This window comes from Patella vulgata, chromosome 4 (genome assembly GCF_932274485.2).
Source record: "Patella vulgata chromosome 4, xgPatVulg1.2, whole genome shotgun sequence".
Classification (NCBI taxonomy): Eukaryota; Metazoa; Mollusca; class Gastropoda; family Patellidae; genus Patella; species Patella vulgata.
The window spans coordinates 48,940,768-48,968,372 of NC_065882.2; the positions used below are offsets into that span (position 1 = coordinate 48,940,768).

Genomic DNA, 27,605 nt, shown 5'->3' on the forward strand with positions numbered 1-27,605 from the left:
CTTTCTGGATTATTGCCCCTGGGCCCTGATTGTAAAAAAAATCTGCGTAAAATCTGTTTTTAGCTTGTTCTCTTTCATCTCCTGCAAAATGTGGGCGTATCCTGCCTGTCAGCCGCTGGTTAGATTAAATTTTTAAATGGGGAACCGTTCTAATATAGTTAAAATCTCGAGTGTCCGATGCCATCGAGAGTTGATTATGGTCTTGTTTTGTTTATAAATGTCTAATTAATAGTTTATATAATATTTCAGGCCCAAAGAAAGACCTGCAATAGACATATGTAGCTCTTGCATAATGTATGTTTAAGTTAATATCCAATAGACTTTAGATTTATACACTGTTTACAATCATGAGACGAAGAAGCCTACTGTTTTTCAACAATTTCTGATATTTGCTGCCCGAGTTATGACCCTTGATCACTTTGAAATATCTTGTGGACATTCTAGAGGCTCAAGTTAATAGACAAACAATTGAAAAAAATTCTGATGATTTCTGATAATTACTTAATGGGTTGTTATTTGTAATCTAGTTTTAGTGTGTTGCAAATGTTAACATTATTGACAAAAGAAAAAAATATGCAGCAACCCTTGTTGACTACCCAGACGACTTAGCTACTGTGGGCGGATTTGTTTTTTTGCCTGGCAACCTATCTTTAATTGATTATTATTATCATTCAATTTTTAAAGTGCTACATTATAACAAAAGTTATTTCTAAGCACTATACAGACATATTTACACAATGGTACATGCACTCATGATTCTCTAAGTAGATGAGTCTTTAGATTATATAGATATAAACTGAGATATAAACTGAGATAATTGGGTAAACTGTCTGATGTCTCTGGGTAATTCATTCCAAAGTTTGATTATTTTCAAATTCAGTGTGAATCATTGGGGTCCCCAATGATTCACACTGAATTGGGGTCATGAAAAGACAACCCCCGAATAATATTCACCATTATGTAACCTTCCGATTTCAAATTTAGAGTGAAGCATTTATATCTGAGAGGATGGACCCTATTGATTTTCAGTATTCTAGGATTTTCTGTTTCAGATATATATTATATGTCCAGAAAAGCTTTAACAATCTGCTGTCTTTGGCTACCAATTTTTTTCCCCTGGTTACCTAAATTTTGTTTGTATCGCTGACATTCTTAAATTTGTGTATTGACCTATATTACCTGGCAGGAGGGGACGTATTTTTTATAACATGTTGTGTCACGCATACTGACACTAGCATGGTCAGCTAGGTCTTATTTTCTCACTAAAATGTTCCTTTACATTGTACAGGCGTTCATATGGACTGACACGCAACCATTTAGCAGTAAAAAGTTGCGCAATAAATTTAAATGTAACATGGACGGGAAATCTTCCTTTGTTCTTTTCTTTGAATAAGCAGATTGTTTTCCCTCTAGTAGATTGGGTGGAGCTTAACCGTGCAATAACTAGACATGTTCAATGTTATTGCACTATTTTGCTGGTTTACACTAGTTTTAGTAGGAATCATATAGAGAAGTGGGGTGGGTTTTCTGTGCAATAACAACAAGCATGTTGAGCAGGTGTCAATGTTACAAGTCATTTATAGCACGCTTCATTCGTTAACAGGTTTAACATCTTGACCTGCAGTCTCGATGTTTAAACCTGTTAACTCATGAAAGCTGTGCGATAAATATAACTGGGTATTCAAAAAGTTTTGACAAGGAGTCAATAGTCCTGTTCCTGAACGTAGAGGGCGAGTGTTCAGAGCTGAACTACTGTATCTATGGACCTGAAATTATTAATGTGGACTGTATTAAATCGAGAAATCTTGTAATTTTAAATTTGTATCACTAAAATTGCTGTTGAGTACTTTTGATTTGTAAATGTATGGTATGCAAGTCTGAGAAGAAGTTATATTGATTGGCAAATTCCACTTGGCATGTATCATGTATGTCTACTGTCCAAATGGTCAAAATAGAGATTACTTCGGACTTGGGACATGTCATTTGTATTTCTATAAGTGTGATGTATTGTTATGACATTTATTCTTTCCCTTACCGTATTACTGGTAGCCATTTATGAAATAAAATTTGATTATTATCGGAAAATGGTAGTGCATTTTGTGCAAATAGTCTGATAAAGATTTTGTATTGGAGAATTAAGGTATCCATGATTTCAATAATGTGGTTCCAGGCTATAAGCTAGTATTTATTGACATCTACTTAATAAGAGATGGATTGAATGAACAAAAGTAAGGTCAATTTGAAATGACACAGCTCAGCAGTATGAATAGAGCTAATACTCTGTGATGGTTTCAGTAGCTATTCTAATCTCAGTGTATGAGACCACAGGATTTCTACTTTACTAGAGACATGTATTATATGTTAAGATTGGCTGCACTATCACAACATTTAAATACCAGTTTTGTTGGGATGTATTAGCCTATTGTTGTTACAGACGAAAATTTTAATCAATTGGGATGATAGATCATTGGAATTCTATCGATCTCTGTGTGGTATTTTCATTGGTTATATCATTCAATAAGAAAATAAAAAATGTAGAGGCTGTTTTATAGTTTGGTTGCTATCATAGCCAATGTTAGATGAATGTAGAATGGATCAAGTCATAGTTTGGTATCAGTAAGTGGAATATAGTCTTTGTGTTTTCATTGGATAGCTGTTCCTACAAGAGCGTTGGTGTATATATCTGTATTGATAATGTATACTATTACTATAAGTGACTGCCTAATCGACTGCTATATTTTCCCAGTATAATAAGGGAGATAATAGAGGAGATAATAGAAAGAGATAAATTAAGATCAACATGATAAGAATAATTTATGAATTGTTTGGATCCATATAGACTAGGATGGATAATTAGTTTTCACAAATTTATGAAAAGAGTAAATGGCTAGTTAGCAATTAGTCAATGTTACTTATATATAGTATGTATTTTAGTTTTCATGACTTCAGGCAAATTGATCACTTTTAAATCACAGATAGTTATATACGTGTGATTTATTAGTGATATACATGTGATCTAATACCCTCGTTGATCTCACCACTAGGTTATCACCATATATTGACAGAATGAGGATTTGAACTTTTAGTAAATAGGATGCCAATTATCTTATCCAGCCTGATTGGAGTTTGTGGAGAAGACAACCACCATGTCAGATCAATCACAATTCAACAAATATCTACCATCTTTCTTACTTCGTAGACACCGGAGGAGTGATTCAACTGAAAGAGCTCCTAGACCCCGGGATAAAGTTAGACAACTTAAGTATGATGAGGCTGTCACTCAATCATTGGGTAATTTAGTGAATGTTGCTTCCAGTGTTCCGTTACCAGCAGGTGCCACTCATAAAGTGAAGCCACGGGGAACTTCCTTACAGATACCAAAATTAGACTGTTTAATTCATGGACACGTTAGACGTCACTCTTACGATTGTGCCGTCACAAAATCTAAACACCCTGTGGATAAAATCAAACAGTATGATTCAGATAGGGATAGTTCTGGGCGTAGTTCAGGAAGTGACCGCAATGGATCAAATTTATCTATTGGACAGTCAACGAGTACAGAAGCTTCTCCAGTGCATAGAAAAACACAAAAAGTCAAAGGACGTGGTTTAGGTATTTCCAGACGGTCGGTTTATTCTGATCACGGTCATTCTACCAGTGTAAATACCAGTGATAAAGAATCAGACATAGACGATGACTATTATATGAGATCATCTCGTCTTATTCCACAAAAACATGGACCAGGTGTGTTTAACCTATCAGAAGATGATAGTGATTTTTTCTCCCATAGGACAAGCAGTTATACTTCCCAGGTAATTTATTTATTCATATTATACAATTCACTGTTATTCAGTTCTACGTGTATTATTACAATTCAAGTAGGTCAGTTTGTAAAAGCATTACTTTATTTCCTCCTTTTGAATTATAACAGTTTGTTTTGTGTTCAATTATTTACTGGAAAATGACAGAAGTATCAGATAGACTTGATATTCATGTAGAAAAATATTCATGTTCATTCATTACTGTAAGTACATGTTTTGTTTTACACACCAGGGACATGAAATTATTGATTTGATATTTTTGAAATGTTAGTAAAAAATTCAGATACAGGATGGTTGCTAGCTTAGGGAAGCTAGTCCTGTTCTTATTAACAAGATGTTTAACCTATAAAATAGTCTTTTACTGTTTGTTTCACTGATTATATCACCGATCTGAGAATGAGATTACCAATTTATATGATCCATTAACTAGGCTGTTGACTTGGTCTGCTGATTATTATACATGGGGTTAATATAGCATACAGTATAATGATGTCAATACCTACAACTTTTCCGTAATATGATTTGATGCTTTATTAACTGACAAGATCATATAATTTTGATATAGATTATGTTTCTTATTAGTTTGCATGAAAACCATAATATCTTTCAACCTATAATATTCTTTCAGTGTTATAAATTCTTATATTTAGAAAAGTATAACACCCCATTTACAATGTTGTGATCTTTGATTTAACATCTTGATAGCCCAACTAGGTCTATTCTAAACATGTAGCTGATTTTGACTACCGGTATGTTCAAATCAGCAATTTCTACAACTCACAACCTGATAATGGAATAGAATTAAATTGTTTCACTGGCATTTAGTAATTGAAGTGGAGTATACAGTTCACAAATCTATGGAATACAAATACTGTGCGACATTTCGACTAGGTTTCTCTAGTCATTACCAAGCAAACATTTCGACTAGGCTTCTTTAGTCATTATATTGCTTAATAATGACTAGTTGAAAGTCGCTCAGTAATAAACAGTAATGGTATTCCATAGAATTGTGACCTGAAATAGAATTAGTAGAGATTCTGTTAATTAGAATAAAAGTGATGGAGTCATTCACAGTGTAGGTCGTATTAAACTATTGTACCTGTAGAAACCTATTGTTAGATCTTACCATGAATGTAATTATTTCACTGTACGTGTGAACTCATTTACTTAAACATTACAAATTCCTTTGCCCTACGACAGGATAGTTAAATGTTTACTAGTATATGATACTTTTAGTTTGTGATGTGTGTCTCAAGATTTCCATTTGCAACCTCATACATGTTTAAAGGCAAAATGTCAAATGTGCGAAAATAATCAACAGAAGAAAATTTGTAAAATACATGTATTTGGATCCTGGCAAAGAGACTGGAATTAACATTAAAAGCAGTGGGAAAATTGATGAAAAAAACAAAATGCTTGCATTTCCATCAATTTTTTTAATTATATTTAAGTTTTTGTTGTACTAATGACCCACAATAATTTGCAGTGTGAGCATTCCAAGTATACGGAAGACAATGTTTGAAAAAATTAATATTTTTATACATCCACGCCCATTTCTTGTATTTATTTGTCGTCCACAGCTGCATCTCTTAATGTATTATCTTGAAACGTTGCATACTTATTCCTTATACCCTGAGGAACATCTCTATTGTTTGTGGTACATTTACAGCCCCCCTGGGGCAGAGCCATGCCAATTTTCTTTTTGCCCTAAGGATGACCTCAGTGGCGGCGCCAAGGAGTGGGGGGGGGCAAAGGAGGGCATTTGGTCCCCCATAAATCTGGTCTGCCCTGTTTGCCCCCCACACCCCAATAATTTAAAAAAAAAAAAAAAAAATATGTGATATGTTTCGTAATCAGTATCTTCTATAGTGATTAAATCCAACATTCTCACTCGGTCATAAACTTGCACATTGTAGAGTCTTGAGTGATTTCTTAACGAACCCATCCTGCTGTAAACCTACTATAAACAATAACACGTAAATCACAAGTGCTTTTTACGATCCTCGAAATTTTTGGGTATGGGTTCAACACGGCAAGAATATTCATTCACTTTGATATACTCACTCTGTTCGTTTGACACCTCCCTCTCTGTTCGGAAGCTATTAATTTGGCGCCAGACCTTATCTGGTCAGCTCTATTTATCTCGACGACCAGTGTCTGAAATACTGCCAGGCTGCATTTTCAGCAGCCTATTTCTCAAAATATTGTAGCAAAATATTCATTCACTTTGATTCACTCACTCCGTTTGTTTGACACTTTCCTTTCTGGTCTGATAATCTAGGGATTTGGTGACAGGCGGTATCAGGTAAGCTCTATTTATTTCGACGATCAGTGTCTGAAATACTGCAGTTCCGGCAGTTTATTTTTCAAATTTTCGGGGGCTTTGTTGAGGTACGCAAGTCCGTTTGTTTGATACTTTCCTCTCTGGTTGGATAAACTAGTGATCAGACGACAGGCGGTATCCGGTCAACTCTTATCTCGACAATCGGTGCCTGAATACTGTAAGACTGCATTTCCGGCTCTGTTTATTTTCAAAATTTTCTGGGGGAGGTCCCCCATACCCTTCCGTAAGAGCTCGCTACTTTGATGTTTGTTGAGGTTGGCAAGTCCCTTCGTTCGACACTTTTCACTCTGATCGGATAAACTAGTGGTCAGGCGGTATCTAGTCAGATCTATATATTTCGATGATCAGTGCCTGAAATGCTGCCAGACTGCATATCCAGAAGTCTGTTTTTCAAAAAAATTTTGGCGAGACCCTGCATACCCTTAGTTGAAGCCCGCACCATCGCTGAAGGCCACACTTCTGAATGGATTATCTTGGAACTTGGTATACTTATTCCTTATACCCAAAGGACGACAACTATTGATTTTGGTGCATGAATGGATCATCTTGGAACTTTGCATATTTATTCCTTATACCGTAAAAGACAGCAACCATTTATTTTGGTGCATGCTCCGACCCCCTAGGGTCGTCTCACACCCACTTTTTTGTTAATATTAAGTATCTAAATTTGGCAAAACAAACCCAACGCCTATCCTTATTTGCCTCTTGTCATATTACAGTCATTGTTTATCATGTAGTGTGATCTTATCACCGGAACTTATAGTATATAGACACATGCTGATATCGTAAATTTGAGTGCACACCTATTTATTCTAAAGATATATCCCTTGTTCGCAGCATTTGCAGTCTCCAATATACATCCTTGTGACACTTTAACCCTTTTTTTTAACTGTTACAAGCAAAAATAATCGAATTGAATTCCTTTGTTTCATGTAATAACTGTGTTCTTATTCAATTTTCTGTCTGAAATTCAGAAGTGCATTGTTGGTTTGTTTGTGGCATATGGTAATATACATCAATACTGACTTCTTATACAACAAAATTGCAGCACTATCTAATTTAAACCATAATAACCTGGTAGTGTCAAACAGAACTTAAGTTATTTATCAAAACTTATTCATTTTTTAAAAAATGTATTTATACTTGTTTTTACATCGGCATTACAGCTTTTCATTTAACATTACATGGCTATAAACTTACATTGGGAATGTCCAAATATGATTGTATGCAAAATCTGAGATAAATCTTTCACACAGTTATTCAAGTTATTGAGATATACATACATTTTATCATTCAGTATACTAATTGTGACCTGTGCTGGCAAAATGAGTCAGAATGCGCAAAAACTAATAATGAGCTAGAGTTAAAACAAGTGAAAATATTGATTTTGATCGAAATTGAAATTTTCACAAATATGAGTCTATAAATATACTATCTATCGACCCAAAAGATCAAAATAGGAATAAAATATATTAAAACACCTTTATTTTAACGTTTTGTAAGAGTACCGTATTTATAAATCTGTCTTTTTTCTCAAAATTCTCAGCGAAATAAGTTATATTTCTCCGCTCGCAGCGGGACGACCAGTCAATACTTAGCATCGTTGTAAAGCGGGGAATCTCTAGTTTATAAATATGAATAAGTTTTAAAACCCCACAAACCAAATCCGCTTGTTGCTATGCAGTTCACCCAATTTGTTTGCTGGTTGGCCCAGGCACCCGTACCAAACATTATGGTATCATGGCTGTCTTGATTTTGGCGATAATGTTTTGGGTTACATGCGACTCTCTCTCAGAAGTAGCAGAATAAAACCTTAAAATTCTGATCATGTCTAGATTGCCTTTCAGTGTTAACCTTAACCATGTGTCGGAATACCGCTACTGTAAATTAATCAACAAACGGATTGTGTATTGAGTAATACTAATCAATTGTCACAGATTAATGATTAGTTTAATGATAATTACCAATGATAAGGCCGTCGACAAATCATTATTCCAAATAATTAATCCAAACGGTTATTATTTGATATCTTGTTTTGTCTTAAAAAAATAATTTATAGACCTAAATGGAAATAAACCAAATGGCCAATAATTTTCTTTTCGAAGAGAATTTTACTGATAGCCGAATCCCATTTACTGTCGCAAAGTATAAAGCATAATTGGATATTATTGTTTTAAATTCTATTATCACCATGGGTCGGAAAATGAGAACAACCGAGTCGAAAAGTGACTATTCTCGAATCCGCCATTATTTGTGTCATTAAAACTGCCGTCAAAATACACAAAAGTGAACATAAGCATTTCTTACAAATGAAATTGAAATTTTTATCTTTCTATCAGGGATTCAATTTTGATACCGTTACGGTATTTGAAAATAAAGAGACCTATCGTACGCACAAAACCTTATTTTAATTTAGTCGTGTGACGGCTTCTTTGATGATCAAGAAACTAAACTTGATTACCCAATCAACAATCTTAATCAACTGAACACTGGCACTAAGGTGCTAATTAAATGATTAACTGAAGTTATTCTGACCAAAGTTATAATATACAAAACATATAGATTACTAATGTATGGACTATTCTCATTTATTCTAAATTATAACACTATCATAGAAAGTGTGGATGTTTTGTTAAGAGTTCATTGCATGAGATAAATATTCTAGTTGGCGAGGAATTTTACTAAGATTTTCGTCTTCAGTCTCAGCACCCCTGAAAACCCTTACAATAAAATATTAAACAACAAAATAGCAAATAAACGGCATGGTTGCTATGTGATTTTGTTTTGGAACATATCAACATCTTTAACTAGGCTTTTTCCAAAACTTACTTTCCTTGCTTGTGCAGCTTCAAATGGACACAGCTCAATCAATTTTTGCCTGATTTAAACCAACCATACATCATTTTGAAGGTATTGAGATGGCGAATGTGAAGATAACAATAACTCAATTTTCAAAATTTACAGGTCACAATTGTGCAAATGTTTTAGTGGTTTTCCAATGGTGTCAAATGCTCATGCAAATTGCTTTAATCTATAAGTAGGCCAGTGCTTCAATTTTTTAAACTAAAGCTTTGAACATCATCCGATTGGGAATTTGTATACCGTACACGTATTTGATAATATAATTTGAATAATATGACATTTAAATTTCTAGACAAGGATTCTCTGAACTACAAAATAGAATTGATATCCAAGCAATTAGTTGCCTGGAACTATTTTGATTTTTAACATTTTATATTTGCAAATAATGATCAGTTGATGCAATAGGTGTCAATTTGCATTTGTAAATAATAGCTTATATAAATGTATGATGGTTGACTCCATTTCATCTGTATTATATAACTTGAGGTGTTATTTCAACTGCTTTGTTCAGTGAATATCCATGATTGGTATTGTTAAAGAGTTATTTGCACTAGATCTGGATAAATCTCAGTTTGTTGCTGTCAAAATTCTCAGTTCCAGTTTATTTGTCTATGTGACTGATTTAATATAATGAAGTTTGAGAAAGACTTACTTTATATATGGTATTTAGACAATATATTCACAAGGTCCTAATTTAACAATTTATACAGCTAATTGTATAAAATGCAAAATAATAATGCATGTATTATTTGCTTTTCAGGAGAGTTCCACCAGACAGCGACAAAATGCCCAAACGCAACATGTTTTTTTTGTGCTGGAAGTTCGACTACAGGAGGGTCGTGATTTGGTTGTCCGAGACAGCTGTGGTAAGATTTAGTTTATAGAACAATTATTTATTTTCTAATTTTTTAAAGCAAAGTTCATAAGCTCTTTTCAAATCACCACATTTCAATTGCTTGTTGATGCTCTAGAAATTTATACACAGTACACTGATTTTCAATTATTACTTCATGTCCCTTGATCACTTTGAAAAAGCTTGTGGACGCTCTAGGGCATAAAGCGTTCATCTAATTGTTGTGAAATGTATTCACAGTAACTTATTTTCATCATACATGGAAGCGAATTGATTTTCAACACTTTCCAATATTTCCTTCTAGAGTTATTGCCTATGAGTACTTTGGAAAAAGTTGTGGATGCTCAAGATGTCGGAGATATCTCTTGAGTGCTTTTATATTTATGCACAAGGTTTATGCTCATGAGATCACTTGTTGACCCTCTAGTTGGTAAAGTTATTTCCCGATTTATTTGAAAAGGATACAGCGTTATGTTCATGAAACGAAGAATCCTATTTATTTTCAACGCTTTTCGACAACAACAAAATTTGCCATCAGATTACCAGTACATGTTTTGTAAAGTAAATATTACCATAAGGAAGAACTAGAAGACGACCAAATTTTAGTTATTACAGATAAAGTTTTCTGTCGGCGCCAGAGTTAATAGTACAGGTTTAATGTGCATGCTGCCAACTGATTTAAAGTTCTAATTAAATATAATTAAATAATCATGAAATATGTCAAATTTTAAATTAAAATAAGTTTTGAGGTTGTCCTAGTTAACCTTGGTGAAAACCTCTACCGTATTTAACAAGGTGATGTGATGGTTTGTAATGCTTTATTCTATTCATATTTTATCTATGATAAATAATGATATATTTGACACTGAACTGTTGTACCATCTGGTATGTACATATTTCAATTGAAAAATATGTTTAATATATTGATGTTCTGTTGCAGAATGAATACAGACTTGTGATAGTAGACGTTTAGTCATGACTTACCATATTCACATTAGAGTGATTATTATTAAATATTATACAGGTACCAGTGATCCCTATGTGAAATTTAAATATAATGGTAAACAAGTGTACAAGAGTCGTACTGTGTATAAAAATCTGAATCCAAGATGGGAGGATGTTTTTACTGTGCCTGTGGAAGACATCTTTAAACCTCTGCAAATGAAAGTCTTTGACTATGATCGTGGAATGACTGATGATCCTATGGGCTCTGCTGAGATTGATCTTTCAACTTTAGAATTAAACAAGTAAGTATATTATGTTATTTATACAGGAGTCGATCGATTAAAGGCCTGTTTGATGAATATGTACATTATTCATGGGCGAAGTAGCCAGAACTATAAATTGATTCATTAGACTTTTCATTCAAAGCATGGTTTTGGTAAATTGTTGATACTCTTGTAATCAATGTTAAAATTACAAAATTGTTTGAATCTTTGCGAGAATTATTTGTCCTGCGGACATCAAAGGAATAAACAGTTATATATTACAGTAATAATATGGATGAGTATAGGTTATAACTAAATAATCATTTATGAGCATTAGAGAATTATTATGTAGATACATGTGAAGCTTTATTATTAGCATACAGCAACTATTCACTTTAAATAAGTCGTATTTTGATACGCACACATTTTCTAATGTATGTATGTTGTTGTTGCTCCTATTGGATAACAATTGTGACTTCTAGAAGGTCCACAAGCTAAAAACGCAATTTTCCGTTCAATCAGCGGCCTCAATCCGCTAAGTTATGGACCAATATGCGTGAATATAGAAAGGAACCAAGATCGTTGGGTTATAAACATATTTTAAGTTTCATCAAAATTAGATAACAAGCTGTTGCCATCGAAGATACGGACACATTTTAATAATAATAATAATAAAGTCATTTATATAGCGCCTATTCCATGCCGAGGCGTGCTCTAAACGCTTTTAATGTAACTCTGGATACGCATGTCGAAAAAGGTGGGTTTTTAACTTTTTTCTAAAGTCAAGTAATGTTTTGGCACTTTTAATGGAAGTGTTCAAGTGTTTCTCATTCCACAAAGTTGGAGCAGCAATGCAAAACATTCGATCACCATAGGTAACTAGGTTTGATGTTGGCAATTTTAGGAGATCTTTGCTTGATGATCGTGTACGGTGTTCAGAATCTTGCTGTTTTATGAGATCAGCGAGGTAGTCTGGGGCAGCATTATTCATGCATTTATAGAGATGGACAGAGAACAAGTTTAAAACATAATCAAGGGTCACAATCCAGGAAGTTATGGTCTAATACATGCAAGTATTGAAAGGAACCTAGATTTTTGGAATATAAACACATATTTTACGTTTAATCAAAATTGGATAAAAAATGTGACCACAACAATGGTATTACATACTTTTACACTATCTATACGGGTAGCTGCCATTTTCCATTTTGTCGGGCACTTTCTGTCTGATTTTCACAAAATTCGAACCTAACTGTCATTTAGTCTGGCCTTTTTCAACACGGGTCTTAACATGGTAAATGCTAGGGAAAATGGGGTTTTTCCTTTTTTTCTCTTTATACAAAAAGTATTCTTGAATGCCACTCCTGTTGTAAGTTGCATGTAGCATTCGTAATAAATGAATAATTTCAAATCGTGTCTAAATTATTTTTGTATCGTTTTATTGACGATATACTGCGTTGTAGCAGACGATATATGTCAAGCTCGCACACAATCCATGAAATAGAGCATAAGAGTAAATAATGGAATGGGTTAGAGATGTGACCTGCGGTTCCACAAAAGAATTATTCAAGACGATATTAAAATTTAAACACGGCCGTAGCACATCTAAAAAAAAAAAGAAAAGAAAACAAAAAATGGTACGCTGTATAGAATGCACCGAGTCCAGTTACATATTTTCATTCAATAGTGTTCTCTGAACCAAATACTGAATTAGAAATTGATCAAATGGACACAAATGTATCGTTCTTCTTCTTGGTTGCGGCAAAATAAACTGATTGGATTAAAATTTCAATGAGTGCCAAAAGCTGAGCCAAGACGATTTATGTGGTTACAATTAACAGAAAAAAACGGTTTTAAAAAATATTCAGATTCACCTTGATTGTCGTTTTATTCTTTCTGTTATTCATATCCCATCAAGAGGAAAATTTTATAAAAATGGCTGAAGTTTTACCCTGTGCACCAAACAACTATTTTATCATTGGTTAGAGCCCTCTAAACGCGGGGAAATTTACAATAGCTATTGGCTAACAGTACGCATAAACAATCTTATTTGCATATTGCATACTATTTATAGTATTATTAGCTGGAATTATTTTCAAGTCGACAGCTTCAAAGACCAACATAGTACCGTGTTTTGTGTCGAGTAGGGTAGCATGCAGATATAGCAGACGATATATCAACCTCGCAAAGAACTGTCCAGTCGGCAGTTGAATGTAAATAGGATAGACCATTTAAATCTTTTGTGTTAATAGTCCCGTAATTAATATATAACATCTGTTTGAACATAAAATGCGTAATAAACTTGACTTAATTCTAATTCGGGCCATGAGCACGGATCAGTCATCCATTTGTTTCCTCAATTGCAAACGGCCAATTACGGGTCTTTCCTATATCAAAGTTTTTGTAAATATTGCTTTCTGGCGTCGGTCAGTAAACCTTACACGTATATAGAAATGGCTTTCTTTTCCATTTTATGTAAAAGAAGCTTACTGTACGACGGTATTTTCACAAAAAAACACACACTGGCCTATGGGTGTCAGTCTACGAATAAGGCCAGGGTCTGCGCATGACACAAATTCTGTATCAACTGAAGCATTGTGGAGGACTCAAATCATTTAAATTCATTTATATGGAATTTTGATGAATTATTTTGTTTATTTTCTATTGCTCTTTGCTACCAAACATCCAGAGGGATTATTAATTTGGTTATATTATCAGAAATTGATGACCATTGAGACCATATTATATGCTATAAAAACAACCCAGTTGGTATCACTTAGGGATGAATTCTTGGTTTTGTTAATGGTGGATGATAACATGACAAGATCTGATCTGATAAATGTATATAAATAATTCAAATGGTTAGCCATCAAATTCAAGTAATCCCCTACCAGCTTATGTGGATGATTTTAAAATTGTTCTCATTATTTGAATATTAATAATTCATGATGTAGTATAACTACATATTTATCTTGATTTTCACTTTTATTGTTATGTGATCAGCCCTTCCATAATTTCTTGCCAACATGATACAGTTTGAGTTCTTGCAATTGTTTTTATACGCCCACATTTAAATGTGGTCGTATATTGTCGTCGCCCCCGTCCGTCCGGCGTCCACAATTGCTTGTGGACGCTCCAGAGGCTAAAGTTAATATCTGATTGACTCTAAATTTATACACAGTGTTTAAGGTCATGAGACGAAGAAACCTATTGATTTTCAACGATTTCCGATAATTACTGCCAGAGTTATGGTCCTTGATCACTTTGAATGAAAAATCTTGTGAACGCTCTAGAGGCCAAACTTAATATCCGATTGACTTTAAATTTATACACATTGTTTAAGGTCACGAGACGAAGAAACCTATTGATTTTGTTATGGCCCTTAATCACTTTGTGACACTCTAAAGGCTAAAGTTATCATCCGATTGACTTCAGATTGATACCCAGAGTTTAAGATCTTGAGACGAACAAGTATATTGATTTTCAATGAATTTATATGATTTGAACAGCTAAATCTATGACATTAAATGTTTTGTATACAAAATGTTAGCATTAGGCAGAATTTGTAAAAACCAAACAACTTCTAATGGTTTTCTGATAATTGCTCTTAATCAGATTTTAGTGTATTATAAATGTTTCATTACCGAAAAAAGTAAAAATATGTGACAACTCTTGTTGACTGCCCGGACGATTAAGCTGCTGTGGGCGTATGTTTCGTTGCCTGGCAACCTATCTTTTTATATGTCCATATTTTCATGTGGACGTATATTGCCGTCGCCCCTGTCCGTCCGTTCACAATTTGTTTGTAAACACTCTATAGGTCACAATTTTTATCCAATTTTGACGAAACTTGAAATATAGGTTTATGTTCCAAAGATTTCGGTTCCTTTAAAAATTGGCATGTATTGGACTGTAACTTCATGGATTATGGCACCTGATTGTACAAAAAATCACGTTCTTAGCTTGTGGACACTATAGAGGTCACAGTTTTGTCCTATTTTGATGACACTTGAAATGTATGTTTATAACACAAAGATCTCGTACATATCGGACCGTAACTTCCTGGATTATGGCCACTGATTGTACGAAAGATCACATTTTTAGCTTGTAGTCCCCCTATAGAGGTCACAATTTTTATCCGATTTAAAGTAGCGAAGTCTCTAACTCAATATCATCCAAAACATTCGACATTGAAAACACGAATTATTTGTCAATTGTAATCAACATTGGTGTTGTGATCTTACTGGGAAAAGATGGGCTTCTGATATTCAATATTTATGACAAAATAAACATTTTACGATTGGTACACGAATCGTGTACCATGATGCATTTCAGCGCAATTTGTAACAAACGACTCGCAAGAACAAGGTTAGACATATTCCACAAGTCATGTCAAACGGTGACCCCATATTCTTATCTGGAGAGCATGTGCAATAAATAATATCAGTGTAGACTGGAATAGCCAGGCGCTAGAGATTGCCATTCGCTTGAAACTTCTGGCGTATTTCGCCGAACATAACTGCTTTGAAATTAAAGTAAAAACGGAAACGACTGAATGTAAATCAGTTTATTTACATTCATATTACATTATTATATACGTTGCAACCCATTTGTGTCAATTTGTAGGTCCCAAATATTAGCGATTTAGCTCCTTTAAAAAAATTTCTCGAAGATATCACTGTTACACCATAATGATGGCTGAGTTCGAATTTTGTGAATTGACCGCTCCCTGTACGTAAATAGTATGTTAAAGTATGTAATATCAAGGTTGTGCACCCTCTAGAGGTCACAATTTTGATTTGATTTTGATGAAACTTAAAAGATAAGTTTATGTCCCAAAAATCTCACTGCAAAAACGTTTGAATATATCACCATTACATCGTAATGTTGGTTGAGTTCGAATTTTGTTAAAATCAAACCAAAACTGTCGGACAAAATGGCTGCCCCATGTACGCAAATAGTGTAAAGGTCTTGTATATCAAGGTTGTTGACCCTCTAGAGGTCACAATTTTGACCTGATTTTTGATGAAACTTAAAATACATGTTTATAACCGACAGATCCTGGTTCCTTTCGATATTTGCGCATATCAGTTCATAACTTCATGAATTAGTGTTATTGCATAAACTCCAGATTTAAAAGGTTGCCAGCGTAGAAACTATTTAAATAATACAATTCAAACCAGCTATTTTTATGACTAAGTGAAGATAGTGTTCGAAATTTGTCCACCTAATTATAAATGATCTACATTCAAAACTGAACAATATACATTCCTAAACTTGACTCATGTAATTAGCTCATTATAGAATCTGTTTTTTTTTTATTGGAAATCTTACTTGACATGGAAGGATAAAATCATAAGGTGATGTTAATGAAACTCGCATGTCTGATTTATTTCTTGTTTTATGTGCTTGATGTTAAAGTCTTAATACAGAATTGAGAGAGACTTAATATAGGTTATCCTCTTCGATGATTAACTCGGATTGTTTTTCTCTGTCAAATTATAAAGATGGTCTGATTAAAGCCTGTCTTAACTTCATTTCTGAAGTTAATTATAAGGAAATCGTCCTGCAAACAAGAATTACTTCGTAAACTCTATGAATATAAATGTTTAATTTAGCTTGTTTGTCACAGCTAGAATTGTTTTGTCAACGACTGCGATGGTAGCATTTCTTTGTAGTGAATTCTGTCTATATTTTGTGAACAAGATTGTCTATTGATTTCTCATTGACATTTTACCAGATTACCGTTGTTATGAGAACTTTTTTGTCTCTATTAACATTTATTTTATTAAGTTGATTCTTGGAGAAAGAATAGACAAAATATTACATTCTTATAATGAATTGTCTATTGTTTTTATTTCCAGAGCCACTGAATTAAAATGTATGTTAAGTGACCAGCGAGGTAAAGCTGACTACATGGGATATTTAGTGTTGAATTGTAAGATTATTCCTAAAAGTCAAGAAGAAAAAGATCAGGTAAGATTATTTACATCAATAATCAGTAAAACATATATCAGTCTGATTAAAATACAGATCTATATTTCGTTCCGTTTTTTTTATACTTTCGATGGCCTACACTACATGAAAATCTGACAAGTTATACTGGTAGGTCGTGTCAAGGGTCGTATGAGCGGCTTTTGACCCTATGACGTCCAGCATTGATAATCAATCAGCATTGACGTTTCTAGTGGTTTACACACAGTTCCGTGAATGGCACGCCAAGAAGTCGCCGTAACAGACCGTTTTATGGGCTTATCCCTCACTTCAGCCAAAACGTAAGTAATATAACAACTCTTCCAGATCCTAGTGTAGTACAGACAAGTATAAACAAAATTTTGAACTATAAAGAACGAAACAAAATAGGATCTGTGTTTTAATCAGATTGAACATATATGTTACCTGTTCAGAAAAGTGTCTTCTAGAATGGAATACAACTAAAAAGGAGTTCTATCACAAGATATCATGAATATTTGTCTATGTCAGTCTTGGTATAGGGATCACATACATATCTTCCCATGGCAAGTATTTGACTCATTAAGTCAATTTTTCAACTGCTTATCAATATAAACTTTCTGGCATAAAAAGTGATTGGTTCAGGTCAGTGTTATGAGCCAACATGATCCAATTAAACACAAAATTAGCCAAATTTTGTGTGATGAACCATTAAGTTTAATTTGAAAGTAATTAGAGATATGCTAGTTTTCATACTAAACTTGCATTGATTTTATATAAAAAAAATTATGGCTTTTAAATATTTTTTTTACAAGGTTGAGAACTGTCATTTTACCAGATTTATTGATATTATGTCATAAAACGCAATATTCATGTAATCAACTAGTTGGAAGTAGAGGAGTAGTCTAATGTCAAATCTTGGTGGGGTTTCAAAAGAACCTTCAGATTTGTCAAGCCCATTTTTCACTTATCAGGGTTAAAACCTGGGGGACTGACACAGAAAGTGTTGACAAGTTGTTTGCATAGGAAATAAAACCAAAGAACACCCATATACATGTTGTCTGTATTTAAAAAGAACTCTAGATAGCTGGAATTTGATGAAGTACAGAGTGAATGCTGTAGTTCTGACATAATGTCACTCTTTAGCATTGAACATGTGACTATATCTATGATTGTTTTAAATGGTTGAAGTATTGTCTTGAGACATTCTAATCCTTCTATCTTCTCATAAATACACTGTAAGCTTTGGTAGGATTACTGAAATCAGTGATATATAATATTTTTGTTCCCTAGCTATAATAGTATTTACTATTTATAGAAACAATCTAATATGCTATTAAATATATCATTTAATCTTAACTTTCATTAATTCACTTCTGTTATTATGCCTGATCTAGCCATATTGTAATAGAGTTCACAAGGTCTTACAGTTAGGCTAAATAAATAGAGTTTCTGTAATATGACAGTCCAGATTCTCAGCAAATTTTGCTAACAATATTCTTGTGATGTTTAATCTGTGTTATGTTTAGGATTTGATTTGTGACAAATATGTTCTTGACTCACAATATTTTCGAAAAAAAACCCACAGCAACCAATTTGAGACTTGTAGGTGAAGAAGAATAGTGGTTGCTATGCAATAAATAGCGGATGTAATAGATCTTGTGAATGTGTTTAATAATTAGATAAATATTTCCACTGATATGACAGTAAGCAGACTACATTAGAGTTTTGAAAGGCATTGATGGGAACTTCTTTGAGTCTGAGACAATAGTCAATTTCTCAGGACAGAATCCCTAGAATTCCTGTAATTATATGCATAACAGAAGAAGTAACGTGGCTTTCTCAACATTTTAAAATAAGAATACAGCTAGAAACTGGCTTGAAATCTTTTTTGGAAAATCAGCTGTCCAGATTAAAAATATGATGTTGGAAATTTGTCTAGCTAAAATGAAGTGATTTGGTATTGGTTCTCTTATTAACATACTTAGTCTGTAGGTGAATAAAAACCAGCTCTTTGTTACATTTTGTTCATGAATTTTTAAACAGCAGATGTAAAGTGGTTCTTTGAATGGAAACAAATTCACAAAAAAGTTGTAGCTTATTGCTAATTCAGTGAGATTGATCAGATCTGTACAAATTAAAGTATTATTTCTAAGATTTTCTGTGGCTCCTGTTTCGTTTATTCTGAAAATATTGAAATGTTGAGCCATCTTGAAAATGTAGTCGGCGTCCAGCAGGCCATCCATAAGAGCAAATTTAAGGTATGTACATTCAACATTCAACACATTAAAACTCAGAAGTCTGAATTAGTGTGAGCAATTTGTCTGAATAGGCATTGATGATTATTCATGTAGTCAACTGTCTCTATATTTCTGATTTTCTTTTTGGCTTAGCCGGGTTAAATACATACATCTCGTTACATGATTTGTTCAGAAAAGTTTGAATAGCAGACACCCTATTGATCTTTAAAATGAAGAATGTGTTGAGGGACCATGATAAAATGTCATATCGATTACAAATAGGGAGTAATGGAGATTTTTGATCCAGCATGATTTGTTTAATTATTACTAATGGAGAGAAATTCAATAGTTTGCTTCCACAAAGGGTAAAACCCATGGGGTTGGGCAGACATACAGTTCTACTCCTTGTCACATACAAGCTAAGATAGAAAAGCATGATGTTTGACTCAATGGCAGACCATATGGTCTAAAGCGCATGCACTAGGTTATCTTGCTTACTTTACTACCCAATGTATTATGAATAATACTGCGAATTGCATTTACAATAAACCTAAGATTTTCTGATAAATTGGCTGTCAGAATCATCTATTGCACTTTCATTTAAGAATTACGTTGTGAAGATGCATTCAACTGTATATCATTGTATTTAAGTCAGCATGACACTGACCCCTATTTGTTTTCCTATAAAACTTGACCGAAGTCAGTGAAGAGAAGACATTTTGGGTTGAATTTATACTCATTGTACCTCAATCCACTGGTGTGATGGACGTTTTTGGTTTGACCTAAATTGAATAAAAATGTGATTACTTTGAGCGAGGAGTAAAATTGGTTGCTAGAAATAGTGTGATCAATAAATTCTACGGTATAATATGGTTTACTAGAGCCGATTATTCCCAGGTTTATACTAATAACTAAGCTGTTATTTAGGTCCCAACTTCTGATATTATAAACTATTTTTATCTAATTTGTTGAATATAACTGATTTGTTTCAAGCACTAGAGGGTTCAAATAAGATAAATAGAAATATGGTGAATTGTAATTTCATGGTGTTCTCATCTGGGGTATCAGATCTAAATCTAATATCTTTGTACATCATTTCAATTTGTAATAAACCTTCTGATTCACACACTTTCAAGTGCTTTTTCTTCAAATTAGTGTAGAGGATAAAAATAGGATTCAAGTTTTCATCAGCCATAATGCTTGTAGCTTGTTCCTACATCATATTGGAAAAAGAACATTAAAAATCCATATTTCACCTAAGTTCAAAAATCACAAGAATGTGTTAAATTATATCTGTAGCAGATCCCCCAAAAAGTGTGGAGTTCAAATTTAACAAAAACCTATGCCATGAGAATTTGCTTCGTACAGTGAGAAAGAGGTTATTAATCAAAATAAGTGTCTAAATGCAAGGAAAATATGTTTAAATATGAATAAAAGAAGAAAATGTTTAAGGACACATAATTAAGTCGATAAATCTTAATTATTTAGAACAATCATGACATGCCTTAATCTTTGTGTGGTGTTGAAAATAATTGGCAGCAGAACTGTTTGTTGATCCTTTATATACTGACCACATTAAATCATTGATTGGGTAGAAAGTGACTACTGGTACAATATTAATGGTAGATCTGTCTGAATTAATTTCATTGAATATGAAGTAGCTATACAAATGTAAACGATTCATCCCAATTAAATTTAAGTCCAAGTTTCAACCTTGGATACAAGTTTGCTATTCTTTGAGTAAGGTTGTATAGATTACTAATTTAATCACAAATAATTCAGAACACAAATATGGTTGATTTATGCAGAATAAGTGTGAACCCAACTAATATTGTCCCACTTTGATTAAATGGTTATTAGTATTTCTTGAAACCCACCAAAACGTTACTACATATTGAAATTTATTTTAATGATGGCTGGTCAGATTTGTCTCAAAATGTGCATACCATACAATCTAACTTGAACATGCCAGTGTCATATGAAAATTATCTCATGATAATGATTATGATGTTCCAGACTTCCTGGCACTAGACTTTGACAACCCAGACACCTAGACACTTTCTTTGCTAGTGTTTCTGTATTGCTGTTTTTGTACCAATTACTATCACCATATTGGTAAGTTATTTGATTATTAACATCACTTGATCGCAATGCATTCTTCTCACTGAAACAGGTTTGATTTTGGTTAGTTGCAGTTTTACTTCACACAAGTGAGTTTCAAAGCAACCAGAATCAGTCTGAAACAACTTAGAAATGGAGTCATTTTCTGTACAACTAAACTACCTTACGGTACACTCCTCTCAGTTTCAGAATTACATTAATGTTTAAAAGTCTCTAATTGTCTGTGGGTTTCAATCCATTGCAAACTACAATATTGTGACATTTGATTCTCTAATAAGAATATCAGTGTTAAAATAGTTCAATTTCAATCAGTATTTACAAAGATATGATAAATTAAATATTTTCAACATTCGGCACTCTGCAGATATGGTCAAAAGCAGCTAGTACCACCAATAATTTTCACTAATTTTCTTTGATGGTCCTCCTTTTAATCTGATTGAATCCAATCTGGGAGATTATCTACTGTTAATATTTTTATACGCCCACATTTTCATGGGGACGCATATTGTCGTCGCTCCTGTCCGTCCGTCCACAATTGTTTGTGAACACTCTACAGGTCACAATTTTTATCCGATTTCAATGAAACATGAAATATAGGTTTATCACCCTAAGATCTCGGTTCTTTTCGATATTGGCATGTATTGGACTGTAACTTCATGGATTATGGCCCCTGATTGTACGAAAAATCACATTTTTAGCTTGTGAACACTATAGAGGTCACAATTTTTATCCGATTTGGTTTAAACTTGAAATGTATGTTTATAACCCACAGACCTCTTTTTCCTTTCGATATTCGCGCATATCGGATCATAACTTCCTGAATTATGGCCCCTGATTGTACAAAAAATCGCGTTTTTAGCTTTTGGTCCCTATAGAGGTCACAATTTTTATCTGATTTAAAAAAAAAAAGTGTGAATATATCCCAGTTATACACTAATGATGGTTGAGTTCGACTTTCGTGAAAATCGCACAAAAATTGTACACAAATAGTGTAAAAATATGGTATATTGGATGAAACTTTAAATATATGTTTTTATCATAAAGATCTTAGTTCCTTTTGATAATCACACATATTCGAACATAACTTTCTGGATTATGGCCCCTGATTGGTCGACAAATTGCATCTTTAGCTTGTGGATTCTCTAGAGGTCACAATTTTTTTTCCGATTTTAAAAAACATTTAAATACATAACCATTCCACCATAATGAAGGTTGAATTGGAATTTCGGGAAAATCAAAATGAAACTGACCGACAAAATGGCCACTCTTTCTACGCAAATTGTGTATAAGTATGAAATACAAAGGTTATGGACCCTCTAGCGGTCACAATTTTTATCCAATTTTGATGAAACTTAAAACTTATCTTTATATTCTAAAAATCTCAGTCCCTTTTGATATTTTCGCATTTCAGACCATAACTTTCTGGATTATTGCCCCTGATTGTACAAAGCATCCTTTTTGTTTTTAGCTTGTTCTCTATCCATTGCTTGCAAAATGTGGGCGTATCCTGCCTGGCAGGCGCTGTTTTTTTCTCATTTAAATATTAAATTATCGATTTGCAGTCCATCACGTTTAAGGGGAGCTTTTGCTGCTGCTCCTCTTGACGCACGTCGGCTTTCCTTCGAAGGAGTCATTAAAGACTCCTGTAAATTAGCTAAATCGCTCTCCTAAATATTGAGATTAATAAACTACTTAAAGTTTTTGTTTACTTTTAAACTGCATATATTCAAGGTATCAGGAGCTTTTTATGGCTCCCGCACAATTTTATAAACATGAAGGACTGGATTTGAATACATTTCAATGTGAATTAAGCCGTGAAAATTTATATATTCATCTGTTTCTTTAATTTCTTCTCTTTCATATGTAGTTGTAGTCTACCGGTGAGATAACTAATTAACAGTAAAGGTCTAAACTGGATGTTGGTAGATCACATTTCTTACTGGCTGAGTCTAGACTAATCAAAGAACACAAACGGGTTTGACAGTTGAAGTTCAAACTGGTATCAGTTTTGTTCAGATCTGATCTGCCTATATCACTGTGTGACAAGCTGTTGATGTTTGAACTATTCAAATCTTGTTTTCCTTTTTAATAACCATCTGAGATGCTTCGTTAACTGCTTGAGTAACAGTCAAATAGAACTTTTCAAAAATTTGTATTGGCCAGCTAAATTCTAATGAGATGGAAGAGGATTTTTTAAATTCGTAGTTGATGTTTTTTCCTTTTACCCATAGTTTGGATTTTATACCCTATGAGGTAGATTGGGTTTGTTTATTGGTAAATCTGGAAGCTTGGGTTAAGGTTTTTCTTCAGTATTTTCAGTATCATCATCTGTCTTTTTCTGTCTTTAATTGTGTGACGTTCGCCTCCTTAATTACATTCTTGATTAATAATTCAGATTTTCCACTTGGGAAAATTTGGCTCTTTGACATTATTTTACCAACTGTCAAAGATCTTGAAAGCACCATTCCCTCTTTAAGTGGTCTTGTCCTATTGTTTCACTAATTCAGAATAGAACATCTGTGTAATGTAGCTTATTTTTCATATTTGTGTCTAGTATATCTTATTCATAATCATGAGTTAAAAGAAGTACATAGGGAAGAGTTTATCATCGATATATACATTATTACAAAATATGTCAGTTCAAAAATTAATATTATTTCTATATAGACAATTTCCTTTAGAATTACAGATTACCCATGCTTATATTTTTCAGTTCTTCCGAAAAAGTTTAAAGATGTCAGATTCATCCAAGAAATTAAAAAGTCAGATCTGGAATAGTGTGGTGACGATTGTATTAGTAGGTGGTAAAAATTTAGTCCCTATGGATGACAATGGTTTAAGTGATCCTTATGTTAAATTCCGATTAGGAAATGAAAAATACAAAAGCAAGGTATAGTCATGATTTTATTCAGCTTAATTTTCATTTCATCCATTATAGATTTTTGATATTTATTTTTCTTCTAGAATAATGGACCACTCTCCTTCAAAGGAACAGAGATTTCAGAGACTTTCCTAATGCAAAAATGCTAACATTTCGAAAAACAGAATGTTTGGTACCGTAATTCTTTTCAGGATTTCCATTGCAGCATTCATGTGCAAATCATCCAGAATAAAGTTCTGTCAACTTTGACTGCAGAGTAATGACATTGATACATATATATAGATGAATCTTGGCATCTGTGCTGCTCTCAAACATGAGGGTTGGGTGACCAAATTGTTTAACGTGCATGCTTTAGATCGTAAGGTCTGTCATTGAGTCAAGTGGCATGGTTTTGAGTCCATGCTTTTATGTGACAAGAGAAGTAGTTTTGCCTATCCAACCTCGTGGATTTTCTCCGGGATCTCCAGCTTCTTCTTCCCACTACTAAAGATCCCCACGTGCACACAAAATAAAATTGAACAATTTGTGTAATCCTAAAATGACCTAGTTGTGTCGAGTGTATGTTACGCCCCAATCTCTCTCCCGCTCTCAAGCATCATCAGATTCTTTGAATATCAGTTGTTTATCTTGGTTTAAAATATTACACAAAGCAGTTAGTACTGATTATAAATTATGTAACAGGGAATGCAATAAAATATTTGTTGTATATATAATTGTCAATAAACCATCAAAATATTGATTGATAGTGGTCGTTGTAAAGGTCAACTTTGGAAGTATATGAAATAAGTCTTAGATATTGAAAATCTGCCAATCTCCTATACATAAGAGACATTAAAGCTGGAAGTCATTTATCAAATAGTTTAGATTACTCCCTGCAGATTTATTTGCCGTCAATACAATTAAGCAAAATTAAATTAGTTGATTGAAGTTATTTTACACTGTTCTTCATAAGCCTCAGGAGTCATATAATCGGATATTATACTTCAAATTCAATTTGTAGGTTTATGATATAACAATAGTAATTATGGCTTCTGTATCTTATAACATTGTCTGGAAGAATTGGTATGTTTCAAAAGAATGCATGAATAATAGTAGTCAAGTCCTACTGTAAATTTTAACAAATTATTATTTGTTTCAGTTTAAAAGTAAAACATTAAATCCGTCCTGGTTAGAACAATTTGATCTGAGAATGTTTGATGATCAAACTAGTCAATTAGAAATCACCATATTTGATCATGATGTTACTGGTAAAGATGACTTCATGGGCCGGTAAATTCACTTCATTAGTTTTAAATTTATGATATAAATATTATTCAGTTGGATTTGTTGTTAAGACTTTTTATACGCCCACATTTTCATGTGGACGTATTGTGTTGTCACCCCATCCGTTCATCCACAATTTGTTTGTGGACACTTTTCCCTACTGAAAGTTAAACTCGACACTGCGGATGGCCACGCTTCAGTGGCTTGTCTCAAAGTGATTTCTGGCTAGTCACGCGCTGAGATAATACTCAGCACAAGAGTCTAGAGTCTATAAATAGCCATCGCCTTGTGAAATTCTCTACACATCTATCATCTATTACACTTTTATTACAGCCGTAAAAAATCTATTGTTGACGATTCTGAATAGCAGAATATTTAGCTTTTTATACGTCCACATTATGCATTCATTGGTTGATGCTTTGGGACACGATAACTTTAGTTCTAATTTAGTGAGAGTGAGGACACTTGGTGTATAGTTTTATCACATCAATACCTTGATTAAGTTCGATAATGAGCACTTTTTGCTCAGGGTAAGCAGAGTGATAAGCAATTTGATTGGTCGAGACTTTGGAACACTGTAACTCTCCTTCTAATTGAGGTAGAAGTTCCAAACTTTGTGTAGGCATTCATTAGGTGATTTAGTTAATATTTAGTATCTAAATTTGGCAAAACAAACCCAACGCCTAGCCTTCTTTGCCTAGGGTTACCATACGTCCCGTTTTTTGGGGTCCTTTTTGTCGTCCCGTCCCGAGGCTTCTCACGTGCCTAAATGTCCCGGTTTTCAAATCAGGTGTTTTCCAAGTGATTATAATGTATAAAAACAGCGTTTGCTACAAACACTCTTACTTCAGCACGACAGCACACCACTTCTGATCTAAATATAGTTCAGTGCACAATACATTCGGCATTCCTCGGGTTTCTTAGGAATAACCAAGGTGTGCCGAATGTGCATAATACAGGCCTAAAACTGGAATTACAATGCGATTGGCTTTATAGAAATTGACGTATAATCTTGGGTATAATTTTGCGAAATATAACAGTTAGTTGAACAAAAAATAAATTTATGTGAAATGCGCGCGTCATACCAAACGAAAACGTATGACTAAAATAGGAGACCCTTTAATAACCAAATGTTATCTTGTAGACAATAATATGATTTTTATTGTATTTCATCTATAATTCCTCTTATTACTTAGCGATTAAAATCGTATTTATTTACCAAATTTTATTATTTCAAATTGTACGATTGTCAAATTGTTGACGTCTATATCAAAGAAAAATTACCATAGGAGCACTGCCCACCTGCCAATCAGTGTTAATTTGAATACTGGTCACAAATTCAAGAACTCATTGCTTGTGAAATATAAACGTTGTATGTGTAGTTTTCAATGAGATCTTCAAAAAATGTACGTTCCAAGAAAACAACAAAAAACATACAAAAACAGGTATGGATATCATGGCAAAATTACAAATATTGATAACATGTGACAATCGAAATAATGCCCGTCAATAACCCATTCAACAACATATATTTTTAGTGTAAACACCGTCACAAAACTGCTGAAAACGCATCTCCTGGCTTCTAGAAATGAAAAAATTTCTGGGGGGGCATGCCCCCAACCCCCCCTAGTAAGTTCGCGCCTCCGGCGCTCAATGTATTGCGCCCTGTGGGCGCTCGGTGCCGAATTTAGCTTTAGTCTGCTCAGAATATTAAATGTCCCGGTTTCTTCAATGATTAATCTAGTAACCCTATCTTTGCCTCTTGTCATATGCCAGTCATTGCTCCTTGTACGCAAATAGTGTATATCATATCAAGGTTGTGGACCCTCTAGAAGTTGCAATTGTTATCAGATTTTGATGAAAAACTTAAAGTGTATGTTTATGTCCCAAAGATCTCGGTTCTTTCCGCTATTTCCGCATATCAGACTGTAACTTCCTGGATTATGGCGACTGATTGTACGAAAAATCGTGTTTTTTAGCTTGTGGATTCTCTAGAGGTCACTATTTTTTATCCAATTTTGAAAACCGTTTAAATATATCACCAATCCACCATAATAAAG

The 27,605-nt window shown here is 33.6% G+C and overlaps 1 protein-coding gene across 6 annotated transcripts in view; it reads left to right on the plus strand.

Annotated features, from left to right (window-relative positions):
• LOC126818875 (multiple C2 and transmembrane domain-containing protein 1) overlaps positions 1 to 27,605 on the plus strand; it is a 111,844-nt gene that overhangs the window by 66,621 nt on the left and 17,618 nt on the right. For 4 of the 6 annotated variants that reach the window (XM_050546503.2, XM_050546505.2, XM_050546504.2 and 1 more), the window contains 5 exons: positions 9,788 to 9,893; positions 10,905 to 11,127; positions 16,953 to 17,064; positions 24,115 to 24,291; positions 25,421 to 25,551. In XM_050546503.2, coding sequence (XP_050402460.1) covers positions 9,788 to 9,893; positions 10,905 to 11,127; positions 16,953 to 17,064; positions 24,115 to 24,291; positions 25,421 to 25,551 — 749 coding nt within the window. Of the gene's footprint in view, positions 1 to 3,006; positions 3,813 to 9,787; positions 9,894 to 10,904; positions 11,128 to 16,952; positions 17,065 to 24,114; positions 24,292 to 25,420; positions 25,552 to 27,605 lie in introns of those variants that run through there. The other 2 variants (XM_050546501.2, XM_050546502.2) reach the window with 2 other exon arrangements.